Source organism: Uranotaenia lowii, chromosome 1 (assembly GCF_029784155.1).
Source record: "Uranotaenia lowii strain MFRU-FL chromosome 1, ASM2978415v1, whole genome shotgun sequence".
Classification (NCBI taxonomy): domain Eukaryota; kingdom Metazoa; phylum Arthropoda; class Insecta; order Diptera; family Culicidae; genus Uranotaenia; species Uranotaenia lowii.
The window spans coordinates 34,312,662-34,329,739 of NC_073691.1; the positions used below are offsets into that span (position 1 = coordinate 34,312,662).

At 37.4% G+C, this 17,078-nt stretch overlaps 1 protein-coding gene across 7 annotated transcripts in view; it reads right to left on the bottom strand.

Moving 5' to 3' along the window:
• Window positions 1–661: 661 nt before the first annotated feature.
• LOC129754834 (uncharacterized) overlaps window positions 662–17,078 on the bottom strand; it is a 249,919-nt gene continuing 233,502 nt past the window's right edge. For 6 of the 7 annotated variants that reach the window (XM_055751089.1, XM_055751064.1, XM_055751073.1 and 3 more), the window contains 2 exons: window positions 2,179–2,244; window positions 662–2,102 (listed from right to left, as the gene is read on the bottom strand). In XM_055751089.1, coding sequence (XP_055607064.1) covers window positions 1,929–2,102; window positions 2,179–2,244 — 240 coding nt within the window. In that variant the 3' untranslated portion in view covers window positions 662–1,928. The remainder of the gene's footprint in view (window positions 2,103–2,178; window positions 2,245–17,078) is intronic. The other variant, XR_008739118.1, reaches the window with a different exon arrangement.

Here is a 17,078-nt window from a genome sequence, read left to right on the forward strand (position 1 = left end):
TGCCGTTATATGAAGAAACTCGGAGAAAATAGTAAAGAGATCTTGAAGATTTTTTTTACATTATCTTCTTCAAAAATGTGTGTATTATTTTCAATCGAGAGATCCTTCAAAGAGTTCCTATAGTTGTAATTTTTGAAATACCAAATATGCAATTAGGAAAATTATCTTTTTATCAACATTTTTTCGCAGTGAATATTATAAATTCTCAGATTGTTTAAAGAAAGGATGTATCAGTTGTATTGAAGGATATACAAATTAGTATTTTGAGAAAAATTGTTAAAAGTTTCCATCATTCTTCTCGAATTGAAGATTTTCCACAATTGCTCTGATTATGTTCAATGAAACTCAAGGGGAACAGGAGAAGCTGTGTGCAGAAAATACTGAAAACTCATTTGCAAGTGCATCCCCAACACTACTCTCCGCCCCTTGCAATTATCTCTCTTTAAAAAAGAAGATTTTGTAACCAGATATTTAAGTTCATCAGTGATTTAAGTTCCTTTTTATTGACTGATTTTTGAAATTTTGAAAAATCAACCTACATCATCCCCGAAAGCGAGGACCGCGCTTGGCTATGCATGTATTTTAAGATTCGAGGATTCAGGGACTTCTTTCATTCTATTCCGAAAACATAAGCTTTTCGTTCATACACAAAATTTGAAAGTTTTGTTTGTCTTACATTGCGAGCAATTTATTCATTTTAAAAAAAAGTTTAACAGAGCTTTCATGAAAGTATCGGGCAGCGTACGATGATGCACTCTTTGAAAACTCAGTTTATTGATTATTGTTTTCTTTTTTTCCTGTTTTGTTTATCCTGCCAGTTTTATTAAACACATCTTCCTTTATTGAGCAAAAACCATTGTTTGTAGTAGAAGTATGAAGTTGTTTTAAAACTGTTGCTGTTTCTATGTACAATTTGTTATTTATGTCTATCTTCATCCCAATTTACGATTTAAAAAACATATCAGAGGAACCTCCATTTCAAAAATATCTGCATTTTATTTGTTATCGTTTTGTTTTGTTTCAATACTTTTCTGTTTCGTGTTCAAATAGCTTTGTTTCTTCAAAAGCGAGTAAAAAAATACCTATGGAATGTTTAGATTTGGAACGATTAAATTTGTTCTTTATCTAGCTTGTTTTTTTTTTATGGATTCCTCTCGCAAAAATCAGGATGATGCACTCACAAAAGCTACACTATAGGCTTCACTAAACTAACTAAGTAAAGTGCATGAAAATAAATTGTTCTACAATATCGATATCTAGAGTAAACTCGAGAGTAAATATAAATAATAGGTCTTAGCTAGAGCAGTTTAAGTTTGACCATCAGAATACGCATAACGAATAATACATTCTACGAAAGGGAAATAATCCTTAGTTTTGATCCGGAAAGTATTGTTGTGTTTAAGTTGGCATTGAAGTTTTTAGGTTATCTATGACAAAAAAAGGTTGAATCTGTAAAATTTAGCTGCGTTGAAACATACAAACAGACAATGTGTAATTTGAGCTACTTTGGAGATGAAAAATGAGTAAAAATTCTAGCGGTTTCGGATTGGTTTATCACAACTATACTGCTATCAAGCTGTCTTATTTAACTAGTATTGCAACGATTGTTGGTCTTCTCCGGTTCATTCCAATCATGAATCAGTCCATAACGCATTTTTTCCGTTTCCTAACGCATGATTCTTAAGTTTCCAGGTGACTCCAGGTTACCTAAAATGAAATTTTTTTCGCAAAAAATCTTGATTGATTTAAATTAAGGGTTCGCTTGCCTGACGCCATTTTGTTCCAGTTACCTTACACAGACCGATACAAAAAAAAACACGCGGTCACTCACACATACGCACTCGTTCATACATCGGCTTAAGATTGTCTCGCTTCATCGTTAAAACCTTGGCCTTCTTCGATGACCTTCCTCGATCGACGTTTTATTTTCAGCAGCTGTGACACTTGACCAGGCCTACTTCGTCGCAGTTCATACACTTGAGGGCGATAAATTCGGCCGTGAAGTGATTCCGGTGGATCGATTTCTTGGAACCGCCGCAGCTCGGGCAGGGAAGCAGCCGGTAGCCACCACAGGTTTTGCACGTAAACGAAGATTCGAGGCACTAAAAGGCAATACAAGTTTGGGTTAGAATGACGGTTAAACTTTAGGATAGAGTTTGCGATATTTTGAGTTGATACTTTGTAGGGTTTCAGCATTTTCCGCAACTCGCCGCACTCGTTTAACCGCTCGATGCATTCGGCGTCCTGGAATAAGGAAATAAGAAAAATTTTCGTTATTATGTTGTACGAACAATCGAAACAAAGATGAGTTACTTTTGACATTCAAATGTAACAGAATACAAGCAAAGCTTGAATCATACAATTAGAGGTGAAAGGAAAATGTATCCTGAGCAGGCTTGAAAATTTTCATTCATTCATATGGACGGCGAAATTTATTTTGGATCACTATACCCAAGAAAATATGATCAGTCATGGATCATGTCATGACAGAAATCTTCCTATCATGTGAATGAAAATTCCATTCATATTCACGTGAGGTAAAAAATGTCACGTATGAGAAGAGTGAGCGATGAATGAAATTTGGGAACCAAATGGAATCTTTAAAAAAGGCGCAGCAAACACTTATCTCTATTTTCATTTTTTAATACTATTGCTAGTTAGCGTTTGTCATAGCGCATGCGTTTGACATAGCGGATAGGCTGGCGCGAGTCTGGTAACCCAAGCGTACTGGGTTCGATTCCCGATATCGGCAAGAAAAACTTTTGGGTTCGAATCCCATAAGTTGCCGACAGGTAAGATGTGTTTCATTGTATAAATAATTATATATTTCAGAGGGAATGCATCTGGGGTTAATCTGAAGAGACTATTGCAAGCGGCACGGTTAGCTGGCCATTGTAGGTTTCTGAGGGTTGGATGCCTTCCTTCGACGAACCATCGGACCGTGGAAGCCCTAGAAGAAATTCGAAGGCCAAGCCACACAGTCATAGGCAGGACCTTGCTACCGATGGGGGAAACCATACATACTATTGCTAGTTAGCGTTTGTCATACTACAACAAATTGAAAATTAGCTTGGCAAACGATGCAGCCAAAAATTGCACTGGTGATCTATGTCATGACCAGTTTTGACCATCATGTCATGACCGAAATATTGTAGATCTCAATGATCAATGACATAATGGAAAAATCTTTCTTTACCAAAATAATCATTCATAGCATGCTTTCATTTCAAAAAAATCCTAAACTAACGACATGTGAGTAAAAACATTGGTTACTAGTCGCAGTTTTTGGCTCATGACTATGACATAATCCCGTCCCTGATCCTGAGTTAGGGACGTGATTTTAAAACTCCAAAAACACAACAAAATTGTCTTACAAAACTGAAAATTGTTTTAAGCTTAAAGTTTTTGTGAAAGCTCTTTTTCAAATGAATCTAAAGAGAGAATTTCTAATACCAAATAGATTTAATGAAAAACTTTAGCCACACATCATCAATTCCGGTTGAAGAGAAATATTTTTTTTTGTCAAAAAAATGCATGTAATTCTTATAAAATTATAAGTTCTATGAGAATGAGAAATTCTATTAGTTTCAATAACTGACGCCGCCCGTGGTCTAGAGGATAGCATTCCAGTCCTCTAAGCCAACGGTCATGAAATCGAATCCCGGTCACGGCATACATAGAACATGTTCTGTGGGTTAGTGGTTTTAGCATTTGTAAGATGCTAGCCATCATATCCTCGAGTTAAGTTAATGGAAGCTCTTCGAGGAAACATTAAGTTTCATTGAAATCCTATGCGTTTTTGTGTTCGTTTAACTTTGGGCTTATTGCTATTTTGACGGTTCAAAGTTGTTTTTAACATTTGTTTGTCATTCAAGACTTTTATTAACGCTTCAAAAACGGCCATTGATTTAGACAACTTTAACTCTATCGACTGCGCTTTGTGGGGATATTCTTAGAGATTTGAAATCAGAAACCATCAGAAAAATGTCGAGTTAATATACCGATAACACAACTAAAATTTTTTGTTCATTTCAGTTCTGGTGTTAAAGTTTAATGAGTTTGGAACGAGTATTTAATAGCAATAAAGCTTAGTTCTTTTAGAAATGGGACAGTTACGAATGCCTGTATCTAAAAAACCATTCGTTTGAACGAAATACTTTCTATGAAGAAAAAGAAGGTAATGTTATGATCTTTCATGAAAAATTTTGAAAAAAAATATTTACCGTTTTTTGTTAAAGAAATTTCAACTTTATTCTCGGTATCTCCCATTAGCCAGCGCACACTTTTTTCAGTCATGGTATTGATCAGTTTCTCCAACTTATACTTCGTAAAATCTATATTTTAGGTGGCTTCACCCTCCTTCTTCAATTTCTGAGACTTTTTGGTCCAATACTTCTCTGGAAACTGGAAACTGGAAGCATTTTGGTGGATACAGTTAATTCGAAATGAACAAATTTGATTATTTTTTACCACATTTTTGAACGTTTTTTTTTTCGGTACCGGTTTTAAAGCTTAAGAGCTTTGGAACTATCAAAAAATAGTTGTTTGATGTTGGATTTCAATGAGTCATCACTCGGCAACACTTTCAGCTTAAAGGAGAAAATTGTTTTGGACATTTCAGCGATCTACCCTTAGTTTTTCGTTTATTGAAAATTAAAAATGCTGGTATGAGACTTGACTTCCTTGATGATCTTTAACCGTTGTTGGCGATCATGTGCTTCTCTCCAATGCTTGATTTAAACTTTGTGGACATTATTGAGAGTGTTTGCATACTTATCCACCACAAAAACTCAGTAATTCTTTGAATAATCAACGGTTTTGTCAGCTATCAATTTGATAATGACGTATTTTCAAGGAAACTGTGCAAAATTATTTTTTTCTTTTTCTCTTGCATCGTACATATCTCAAAAACGCGTAAATTTTAAATTTTGAAAAAAATAGGTCGAATAGTACTTTTTACAGGAAACAAAATGCTGTCAAAATTTTCAATATCCAATAACTAGTTAACGAGCTATTAGCAAATGAAAGTGTCCCATTTCTAAAAGAACTAAGCTTTAGTTGAATTACAGTTATGTAATTTACAAAATAAATCTTTGACAATAATTAAAATTAGGGATTTTTTATGACCTTCAAATAATAACTAACAAAGAACAACACTAAAGTACATAATTCTATGCCATAAGAACTGACTTCTGAAGAATTTCACATCTGAACCTAAAATAAGGCTTCAAATTTTGTTAATCATTTTTGGTTTCGAGCTTTTAGCGTTTCAAAAGAATAAAATTAACATTTTTGAAAGACAAATAATAACCTTGTTTTAATAATCATCTTTCCAGCATGTACAGATTAAGAGCTTTCTAATCATGTGTCGCAAGTTAGAATCTGATCAATTTGATGTTTTGGATTCCGTAACCGATCTGGCCATAGGCACCAGGCCAGCATCAAATGAAAACTTATTCACTGGCGAAATATCAAATGTCCGTTTTAGAAATCGATTTGTTCCCTGCAGTTAATAGTTCCGATTGCTCGTAATTAACAACTACAAAACCGTCAAAATCTTAACATTCACGTAATTTAAAATTCAATAATGTCATTCCGACAGCCAGAAGACCAGCAGAATCTTCGACTGTTAGAAGTCAAAAATGTTATCGAGATGAATAGTTCGATGACATTTTTCTGAGCGACTGTCATTTCAAAACTGAAAAACATTTTTTCCCGTCGTGTAACAATTTTTTTTGGATGACCGCCAATGTCAATGAGATCTCTTCGAGTGTCATAGGGAAATGTTATGTGACTGTTACGATCCCGACTTTCTTTTGGATGACATTCGCAAGCCTGCCTAGCAAACATCTACCCAAGGTTTTTTTGAAACACGAGGTTCTCCGACTTTGACAGTAAGTTTCTGTGGTTTGTTGGTAAACAAACTCCATGAGTTCCACAATTGCTTAGCCAAAATAACCAAAATGGCTGAATCGGGAATTTAATATATGGTAACACCTCCTATATATGTATACACACCTTGCATCTGCCCTCGATAGGCACTTGTTTTTTTCCGAAATCAGGTAGCATGCCTCGCCTGGGGTTGTATCCCATTTACCCGAAAACTTTTGCCCAGAATGAATTTTTCCCAGAATGACAAATACCCAAAATCATACCCCAGAATGAACCATTCCCAAGAAAAAAAAATTCCCCAGAATGCACCACTTTCCAGAATTTTTTTTCCCAGAATGAACCATTTCCCAGATTTTTTTCCCAGAATCGCACAAATCCCAGATTTTTTCCTCTAGTATTTTTATATGCTTTTTTTTCTAATGAATTCTTGTAAATTTCATATTATTCGAAATTAATTTTTTCAAAATTATTTTTTAAACGAAACTACAGGTTTGAAATTTTCTAACTAAATTTATTTTTGAACCAATATTCGGCTTTGTGCCGCCTCGGCCCCTTTATCCTCGTTGGTTGCGGCTTTGCCGCAAAAGAATAGTATCATGGGAATCCAATTTTTGTGGAAAAAATCTATATGTATTTTTTGAATTTCAGGTTGGATAAATATATTAAATTTTCTGGGAAATGACAATTCTGGCGAAAATTTTTCTGGGAAATGGTTCATTGTGGGAAAAAAAAATTCTGGGGAAGTGGATTTCTGATGATTGAAATTCTGGTGATTTTTCATTCTAGCCAATGGATTTCGGGAAAATGGAGTAAAACCCTCGCCTGGTGAAAAACTCCCGCATAATGTTTCCTTTATCAGCATTTGTTGGCTCGTTGAGTAATGTAAATTAGTAAATATGATTTCTACAATTTTCAATCGATTATACTACTGAAGTGAATTAAACCACATAATTTACTTAACAAAATTGTTTCCTTCCTCCACAACAACATGTACATGCTAATTTTATTGTAACATTCTCACAATTACTCAACTTTTCCTAATGTTTGTATGATGGCCCCCTTTTTAGGAAGGGGTGGGGCTCCAAACTTCGTAGGAATCATTAACGGCCACAAAAACTTCTCCACCTCGATTTTCCTGTGGATCTGTTCAGTAGTCTACAAAAATTGTTCGAATTGTATCAATTTTTTGATAATTAAGTAAACTTATACTTATTTGTCAATTCCATAAATCATATCATTATGTAAAAACGCTTACGCTTATCAATTCTTAACAAAAAATCCACCAAGGATTGTTAAAATTTTGTCAATTTTTGTTAATTTTGTATAGGAGCCCCTGTTTTTTGAATTTGGAAGGTTTTGATAGTATTCTAGAAACCATTTCCGGTCCTGAAAATGGCTACTCAGAACATTTCAAGTTGATCGGCTCAGTAGTTTCCGAAAATTGTTCGAATTTTGTCAAATTTAGGGTAGTTTTTTATGGGACCCCCTCTTTTCGGATTGGGAGAGGTTTGAAAGAATTATAGATATCATTACCGGTCTTGAAAACGACTACACACCAAACTTAACGTTAAACGTTAATAATTTAACGTTAAAAGACACCTTCAAAAACTTCGAAAATGTTTTGGCACAAATCTAATGGGAATATGACCTAGTGTATCAACACTTTCGAGACCCTCTGTTCATTTACATCAAGGAAGGTCTCATAATAAAGGGTGTCCACGATAAAATTGCCACACTATGAAATTGCTCTAACTTTTTAACCGTTGGGTAGAATTTAATGAAAATTTTGGTGGATTTAGTTCAAAGTGCATTGTTTACATCATGCAAGTTTTAAAGTCTTGTAATCAAAACTCGCGGAAATGGAGTCGAAAGAACAGCTCGTGCGTGATAAAATCTTGCGCATTCATTACGAGAACAAGGACCTCTCGCATCGTGCCATCGCTAAAACGTTGGGAATCGCGAATTGCACGGTGTCGCGAATGATTAAGCTGTTCGAGGAACGATTGACCACCGACCGGAAGCCCAGAATGAAGGAAAAAAGTATTCCTTACACACGGCCTTCAACCGAAACCCGAACGTCTTCGTTCGGGATGTGGCTATGAAGCTGCACCTAAGCCGAAGTTTTATCCAGAAGACCAAAACTAAGACTGGGCTTCGAAAGTTCAAGGTACAAAAGGACCCTAATCGCAACGAGAAGCAGAACAAGTCCGCCAAAAATCCGCGCCAGGAAGTTGTACCTCAACATGCTGACGAAAGTTGAATGCTGCATCATGGACGACGAAACATATGTGAAGGCCGACTTCAAACAGATCAAGTATGAGTTTACAATGCAAACTATACATGCATGTTAATTCACAGGTTGTGCAGAATCTTATGGCCGGGGTTAAGGCCAAGGTCCCGGCATTTGCGTATAAACTGTAAATAAAATGGTAAAATTAAGTTTAATAGTTATTTTAAAATCCCTGAAAATTTATGGCAATCGGATGAAAACTCGAATTTTGCGAATCAATTTTGTGTGCGGCAATTTCATCGTGGACACCCTTCAATAAACAAAACAAACAAAAACTATCACCCTTATTCTTGCTTACGACGTATCTGTCGTTCGTTCAACGGATACTTTCGATCGAACTCGAAAAAGGTATTCTTGTTTTCGTTCGAACGTTATACGTTCGATGTTGGTGTTACCAGATCGAATTAGAAATTTCGAAGAACAGAAATGTGTCAAAAAACAAATTTCGCCATGACAACATAACGTAAACAACTGTTTATTTTCGTAGTTTAGTGAAATTTCGGGTGGTCGGATCCGTAATCCGTATGAAAAGGAATACTCAAGTCTCAGTACCGATCCAGTCGGGCCGGTCTCAAAATCCCGATCAGCCGAATTGATCGACTCCTTAAACAAAGCAACTATGGCGAACAATTCGGAACAGGTGCCCCAAGATTTTTCTCCGCTGCCTTGAAGTATCATCGGCTAAAGTGCTACAGTTCATAGGAAACGTGCGGACAAAAAAAATCAGAACCATCCCTCGTCATTTGAAGATGGCCGTTCAGAATTATGTGGATCTGAACAAGCTCTTGCCGGGCTAGACCGGATCGGAGAATCAAGGACATTTTACAGCCAGAGGTTCTGGCCCGGAATAAAATTTCGTACCGGTGGGTTTTGAGCTTCGATTGTTTAACGAACCGGAGCTGGATCCAGTCGGTGGTAAGTTTGCAGTCGCTGCTGCTTCTGAAAATAAGCCCCATATCGGGATGAATAAGCCATTGATGCTTAAAATTCCTTGAAGAAAAAATTGCCCCACCGGTGGAGATATGAGTAATGAAAATAAAGAAAGAAATCCAATGTAAATAGAAACATTTGAAATAAAAATAATTATAAATCTAGAAAATTTGGTTTTTTGACTCGTTTACTTTCATTCTTTAATAGTGCCCCAGGGTACTTTTCAAATTTTGCTTTTTTTTGTGTTAAAGGATATTTTTTTTATCAAACGCCTGCCGTTCGCAGCAGTAGACTTGCGTTTGTTACGTAGTAGTAAAAATACGTTCGATCGAAAACCGGAATGCTACGTTTCGTTCGTACGAAATATGTTCGAAAGATCGAACTGTTCGCATTTGTTCGAACGAAAACAAGAATACGAAATAGCAAAACTTTCGAACGAATGTCATTCGATCGAAAACGAGAATAAGGGTGTATAAGTATCCATTATTTGATGTAATTTCTCTCTTCAGAAAATAGTTTATAACTTGCAAAATTTTCGAAAATTTAAACTTTTTCAAAATTGAGTGTTTATTGGGTACACACCCCGTTCGTTTTTGGCAACATGCCAGAACATTTTGTGTTGCTAAAATCGAATGTTGCCAAAATCGAACGGTATTTTTTCTGAAATTTATTTCTCTTATTATTACAAAATAACTATTTTTACTATCGTTAACGTTATTTTAAGTCATCTTCCGACCATTTTTAGAATTTTTATAGATTTTTTTCATGTTTTCGATGCATTTTGCACTATTTTTGTTTTGTTTATAATCTTTGTTTTTTTTTGTGATTTTTGCTATTTTTGTAATTTTTCATCATTTTTAAGTTGATTTTGCCATTTTTAGCTAATTGTTGGTTTTTGTTTTTGACTTTTTTTAATTTTTCATCTTTTTGTAATTTTTGAGTACTTTGTAATTTTTTAATTTTTTTTTTGTTGTTGTACTCTATCATCATAACTGAACGTAAACACGTATTTTTGGTGTTTGTCTAAATAATATTGGTCCTGATAAAGAGGGAACTAAAAGATAATGTCGCTTCTAAAAACCGTTCGATTTTGGCACATGTGCTAAAATCGGATGTTGCCAAAATCGAATGTTGCCAAAAACGAATGGGGCCTGTATTTCTTAAACCATCTACACTGTAAATTTTTGCCTCGATTTCCAGCAAAAAAAAATTGCTGGAAACGTTCAGCAATCCAAATTTTTGCTGGAAACCAGCAATCGGTTTTCTAATTGCTGGATTTTTCAGCAATCGGTTGTGTTCTTGTCATTTTTGCTGAAAAATTAGTGTTCGGTTTTCAAATTGCTGGACTTTCCAGCAATTGATCTAGTTTGCTGGAAAATCAACAATCGAGTTGTCAAATTGGAGTCTGTTTGTTTTCGTACGCTGAAGCAAGGTGAGACTTTATTTCACGAATTTTGGTTGGATTAATATAATTATTTTTATTTTCCTCTATACTCTAGCAACCAGACACAAGTCAAGGGTGAGTTTTTATTGGACAGATTTCATAAAAGATACTAATCAGAACTCTTTTCTCAGGTAGCGAATGATCAACACTCTGGCACAAAGCTGCCACTCCAGAGCCGGTGTTGGAAAATTAAAAAAAAAAAAGTTCTTGAAAATAAACAAAACATAATTTAGCAATGGAAGAAACTAATTCTTTTTCATTGCTCATTATATGCACAGACAGTATTCAATATTTAATTTAGAATTGAAATATAAATTTGGTACTAAATACAGCCGGTTTTTTGAAAGAAATAGCTGGTTTTCATCAATCTGGATTGCTGATTTTCCAGCAATTTGAATTGCTGGAAACCAGCTGTAACACTGTTACATGTTGTAAATATTTACTTAGATATATTTGTATACATTTCGTTATTTATTTATTTATTCGTTCTTAGTTCAAATATTATTGATAACATTAACCAAGAGCAACTTGACAAAATAAGCCTTTTCAAAATGCCATTGCATAGAAAGGTATGCATTCATACCACGCGCTTCACGTCATAACACTGCATTCAAGCTTGCATACCAGTTCTTCTTCTAGGAAGTCGAACTTAACCGGGACTATTTCAGGCGTTCTTGATTTAGCGTCGCCTTCAAAGTTTGACCTCGTAAATGTTGGGATCCAAGGGCGGATCGAAATGAGAGGGTAGATTGATTTTATGTGGGAAGGAAAGGGAGGCTACCAACCCGTGCCGAGAGCGTATATATGGCAAAAACCGACGCTCGAAAGGTCGATGACCGCCTTCGGTGATCATCGGCATTCCCTTTGAAAAAAACCAGATTTTCCAAAACTTGCGACCTTACTGAGGATCCCAGGAATTCACCTCTTCCACTTTGATCCTGACCGTGATTTAAGCCCAAGCGAGTGTTTTTGTACTTGGCCGCGTTTCGTAGAAGTAAATTAACACGTGAAGTGTCCTTCTAGATTAGATTTAATTGTTCCATATTTTGTTCCTTCGTTAACAGGACGATTTAGTTAGCTAGCTAGTTGTGCGTGTGCTTAAAATCGTGTGCTCGCCTTTAAAAAGAAAAAAGGTAAAAAATCTTTGGATTCTGTGTGTTCATAACTGTGTGTGCTAATTTTGTTCGTTGAACAGCCGTTCAACGGCTTTTTATTTAGGAGCAACCACAACGCTTCTAGCGATTGCTAGCTAACCTGCCGCTCGAACCCGCTGAAGGTGCACGGAACAGGATTAAGGTTTTCCCGACCAGGAATTGTCGGAAGTGAACCACCCGTCAACACGTGGTTCAGTGGTCTGCCCGTTACAACCCCTTCCAGGCCACGAAGACTGATTCGCTGCTGATCTGCATCATCCCCGCTGAGTTTTCGCCAACATCGACACGCCGTAATAAACGTCGTTCCCGGTCACTGATGAGCCGGTGATACTCCGCCCAGCAGTCGAATCTATTTTCGGCAACCCCGCAACAATCAGCTCTACTTTGCCGACGTAAACAGAAATGGTACTGTAAGTACAAATGTAAAAATAACCCATGCGCATGTGAAGGAGATATTTTGGCCATTCTAAAATTAGCCACACACAGTTTTTTGGAAACCATTTAAGCCACTAGGTTTCCCAGTTGAGAAGGCTGCGCCAATAACAGCCCATTCTCACCCACTAAGCACACGTAGGGAAAGCAGGAAAAGGAACCCCAAAAAGCTAATGATGTAATCCTAGGTAAAATTCAAAAATAAAAACTTAGCTTAAGATTGTACAAAATGTAAAATATGTACTTCTCGTTTCATTTCGTATTAATACAAACTTTTTCAACCGCCAATTATGTATTTTGTTGAAAAATAAGAGAAATTATGCTTTCCCAGAACATTAAGTCTTATTGAAAAAGGGAATTTCACGTGTTTGTCCGTTCGTTTTTAGGTTCTAGTTTTTTATAGTTTATTTTTTTGCTTCGGGAAGAACTGCTCGAGAAAACAGTTCCCTCGCTTATGCTTCGGTCACCCAGGGGAAAACCGGAAAGTGAGTTCCTCCTGTGACGATCACGCAAGCGTGTGTTTTTTTTTTTTCAAACGGATAGACCGTGGTTCGCGCCCCAGCTACCTCTTCGAATCGAAGGTGTAATTTCCCTAGTACTCCTCATTAACTTTGGTCTCCCCGATCGTTTCTGCATCCGCTTTTGGATCCTTAGGAAAACCCGCCCTGAGGTTGGGTTTCTCGCCGGGCAATAAAACTCGACGAGCGGTCCTCGAAAGAGGTGGCGCTTAAATCGCTCGTTTATGAACGCGAAACTGATTTAGAGAATCCCACCCCCGCGCCTGCTATAACTGGCGCCCAACGTGTTAAAAGAGGCTGTTTTTTTTCAATTAAGGCTTTAGTTTTGGGAAATAGCAAAAATTTTCCTTCTGATTGTATATAAATAAAAAAACAGTCGTTGTCTTATAAAAATTGTTATATATTGCTCTAATCTAGGTTGAACATAATTATTATTACATTTTTTTTTTTGCTTCATAGTGTCCTAATCGATACATTTTTTTTTTGTTATTTATTTCATATCGTCCTATTTATTAGATATTTTCGTTATTTATTCAGTACGTCATATTTATTACCTTCTTCGTTAATTTATTCATATTGTCCTATTTATTGCAAGCCGTACTATTTTTGTACGCAAATTTCTTAATTATCTAGGGTAGTTGTCCTAGACCTTTTCATTTTGTAAGCCGTCCTATTTATAAATAATATTCGTTGATTATAAGAAGACGTACTATTTAGGCTAGTTTCATATACAATTCCATCGTTTTCGATATTATTAGGCTCATTTGCTTCTAAACTGCAATTCTTCAAAAATAAATTCCAATACTACATTAACATTGCAGCAATTATAATCGAAATTTTTCTGAAAAACTATTACTGGTCTGTTATCAAACGTTATCTGTTAAAACTACTGGGTGCTTAAAAAAAATCCTCATCAAATATTGTGAGCTGTATCCTTGTATGGGTTGTAAGTCCGCAGAATTCGTAGATTTGTGAGTCCGTTGATTAATCCTCCGATTAGTTGTTGTTCTCGTTAATATCATTGCATCTGAAAAAGTTAGAAAAGTATTTAGTAAAAATGTCGATTTTGTATCCTTCGGCGGATAATTTGACCAACGAGGAAGTTGATTATGAGATTCAATTGCGTGGGCGTTCTAAAGAAGCTGAAACGTTAGATTTTCAAGGAAAACAGAGATTATTACGAAAGTTATTTAAAGACGACCAGGCAGAGGGAAGACAATATCCACCGCCTTATACTTTTGCTCAGGAAGCAGACTTTATCGAAAACCGGTTGCAACAACTTCTGGGATTAGCAGGTGATAAGCTAGACCTAAGGACCGAGTCAAGGCTACGACATTATTACTTCAGACTGAACAGACATCAGGGAGCAGATAGTAACGAAGAGTCGCGAAGATTACAAATGAAAAAAGAAATCTGTAGGGTACTTAAAAAGCCTTCAAAGAGTAGTGAGACTTTAACGACAGGGGATGAGGAGCAATTTCATTCAGCGGTTGCGTTTGAGCGTTCGAACTCCAAGGAACTTCCAAAAGAAGTTGACCAGTCGAAGGGAGCCATACCGAAATCTTTCGTAGAACAGGATACTAGGCCTTCTTACGACGATTTAGTTCGGCGGATTCAGGAGCTAGAGTCACTGTTAACACGCGCTAGAGTTGAGGATCAACCAACACAGGAGTTGAACTGTTCAAGGCAAAACAGGCAACCTAATCGCGAAGGGCCACAACCAAATAGTTTGGCGTTTGAAATTCCGAGATTTTCTAATCATGGTAGAGGGAATTTTCCACAGCACGAAGGCGACAGCGATAGCAGCGATGCTGGTCAGCAATCAAATTTACGCCAGTCTTTTCCGCAGGGGTTCAGGGATCGTAGTAGGAGGTTCCCTAGAGGCAGCGATACTAGTCTGCAGTCAAGATTTTCTACTCAAGGTCGCGAAAGGGAGTATCGTCAATATCGCCGAATCGAAAATTGGAAGATATCTTTCTCCGGTGATGGAAAATCATCCGTTGAGGATTTCCTCTTCAAATTGAAAATTATCGCAGATAGGGAAGGGGTTTCTGATCACGCGTTACTTCGAGATGTACATCTGGTACTGGAAGGCCGAGCATCGGATTGGTTCTTCACGTACATCGAGGAAATTTCGACGTGGGATCAATTTGAGGCCAAAATCCGTTATCGATTTGGGAATCCGAACCAAGATCAAGGCATACGGCAGAAGATACACGAACGGAAGCAGTTTAGGGGGGAGTCGTTCATAGCCTTCGTGACGGAGATTGAACGACTTAATAAAATGCTCTCGAGACCCATGTCTAGACGCGATAAATTTCAGGTGATTTGGGAAAATATGCGACACCATTACCAGTCGAAACTCTCAGTCATCGAGGTAGTAAATTTGGAACACTTAATTGAGGTGAACCATAGAATTGACGCAGCGGATATGAACCTACACAGTCATCTAGAATCTCGAAATCAACGGCAGATCCATAATGTGGAGCACGGTTATTCGGACAACAATGACAGCGGTACGGAAGAGATAGATGTCATCAGAACGCGTCCATTCAACAACCATTCCGGAATAAACCAAAATACATCGAGGTTGGATCGACAACAGCAGCCCGACCAGGTCAGAACGCGGCCCTACAACAATCAACCCGGAACGAATCAGAATTCATCAAGGCCAGATCGTCAACCGCAGTCCGATCAAGTCAAGCAGATTTTGTGTTGGAACTGCAAGAAGCTAGGCCATGGCTGGCGCGAGTGTTCAGAAACTAAGGTCGTGTTTTGCTACGGTTGTGGGGAACTGGGGAGAACAATTCGAAATTGTCCTCGTTGCGGGTTTAATGGGAACAATCCGAATTTTTCTAGACCGGGAAACCAGTAAGGGGATGCCTTGATAGGAACCGAAGCGTCCCAAGAACAGAAAAAGTTCCTTCTGAAAAGTTAGATTTAAATTTCGACCCTGTTAATCAACTTCATACCATTAAAATTCATTCTCGAAAATGTCCTTATCTAAAAGTTCAAGTTTTTGACTCTGAACTCATCGCTCTTTTGGATTCTGGTGCCGGAATTAGCGTAATAAATTCCTTACACCTCGCAGAAAAATATGGGTTGAAAATTCAACCAACGAAGTTGAGAGTTTGTACTGCAGATAGTACGGAATACAAATGTGTTGGATATTTAAATATTCCATACACATACAAAAATATTACTAGAGTAGTACCAACCGTTGTAGTACCAGAAATATCCAAACCAATACTGGGTTGTAATTTCTGGCGGAGTTTTGGTATCAAGCCGATGGTCGACCTTGGGAATGGTCCAGAGTTAATTGGTGAGTTCGAAGGTCAGGAGGAATCCATCGCGTTTAATCTTGAACCCATAGACCAATTACCTAAAATCAAAATCGAAGAAACGGATGGAACATTAGACATTCCTACTTTCGATGTTCCTGACAAACCACCAGAACCTACCCTAGAAATGATTGAGACTGAACATGAGCTCAGTTCTGAGGAAAAAAGTCAGCTTCTAGAAGCCATCAAGGAATTCGAATTCACAAGTAGCGGGAAATTGGGGCGAACTAATGTTATTGAGCATAATATTGTTTTAAAAGAGGGGGCAAAACCTCGTAACCAACCGATCTACAGATGCTCTCCGAGTATACAGGCCGAAATCGACGCTGAGATCGAAAGGTTCAAAAACATGGACGTGATTGAAGAGTGCGTGAGCGAGTGGACGAATCCGTTGGTTCCTGTAAGGAAGTCCAACGGGAAGATCCGAGTTTGCTTGGATTCGCGGCGCCTGAACAGCTTGACAATGAAGGACACATACCCTATCCGGAATATGCTGGAAATATTCCAACGGTTAGAGCATGCAAAGTTCTTTTCCATAATCGACCTTAAAGATGCATATTTCCAAATTCCTCTTCGAGAAGAATGCAGGAAATATACAGCATTTCGTACGAAGCTTGGATTGTTCCAGTTCAAAGTTTGCCCGTTCGGAGTGACCGGAGCACCTGCTGCAATGAACAGACTCATGGACAGGACGATAGGATTCGATCTCATGCCAGCAGTATTTGTATACCTGGATGATATCGTGATAGCGACAAAGACCTTAACGGAACATCTCAGATTGGTAAAAATAGTAGCAGAGCGATTGAAGAAGGCAAACCTTACAATATCATTGGAAAAGTCCAGGTTTTGCCGGAAACAAATACGGTATTTGGGATATTTGCTTACAGAAAAAGGAGTAGCCATTGATAGTTCACGGATTTCAGCAATTCTTAATTATGCACGGCCGAAAAATGTAAAAGACGTCAGGAGATTGTTGGGTTTAGCTGGATTTTACCAGAGGTACATTAAAAACTACAGCAAGGTAACTGTCCCTATTACTGATCTGCTCAAGAAGACGAATAAGAAATTTGCTTGGAA